We start from the raw sequence: 308 nt of genomic DNA on the forward strand, positions 1-308 counted from the left end.
CGGCAGCCGGCGCAGGTGCCCAGGAAGGCGGTGCGGAAGCGGCGGTTCATGAAGCAGTAGATGAGCGGGTTGGCGCAGGCCGAGGTGTAGGACAGCAGGTGGATGAAGGAGATGGGCGTCCCCGAGAGCGCGCGCTGGGCCGCCCGCGGCGCGAAGGCACGCCACGTGTTGGCCGCAAAGATGGGCAGCCAGCAGAGGAAGAACATGGCCACGATGACCACCAGCATGCGGATCACGCGCCGTTTGGCCACCAGCTTCGCCTCTGAGCTGTTGATGCGCGCCCGCTCCTGCTGTGCCCCCGCCGTGCC

The 308-nt window shown here is 68.8% G+C and overlaps 1 protein-coding gene across 1 annotated transcript in view; it reads right to left on the reverse strand.

Moving 5' to 3' along the window:
- Positions 1–308, reverse strand: part of CCKBR (cholecystokinin B receptor) — a gene marked incomplete at its 5' end in the record, with an annotated part of 4,535 nt that overhangs the window by 2,820 nt on the left and 1,407 nt on the right. The window contains one exon of the mRNA XM_031552305.1: positions 5–308. This exon is cut by the window's right edge and continues 1 nt beyond it. Coding sequence (XP_031408165.1) covers positions 5–308 — 304 coding nt within the window. The remainder of the gene's footprint in view (positions 1–4) is intronic.

The sequence above is a fragment of the Meleagris gallopavo genome, chromosome 1, assembly GCF_000146605.3.
Source record: "Meleagris gallopavo isolate NT-WF06-2002-E0010 breed Aviagen turkey brand Nicholas breeding stock chromosome 1, Turkey_5.1, whole genome shotgun sequence".
Classification (NCBI taxonomy): domain Eukaryota; kingdom Metazoa; phylum Chordata; class Aves; order Galliformes; family Phasianidae; genus Meleagris; species Meleagris gallopavo.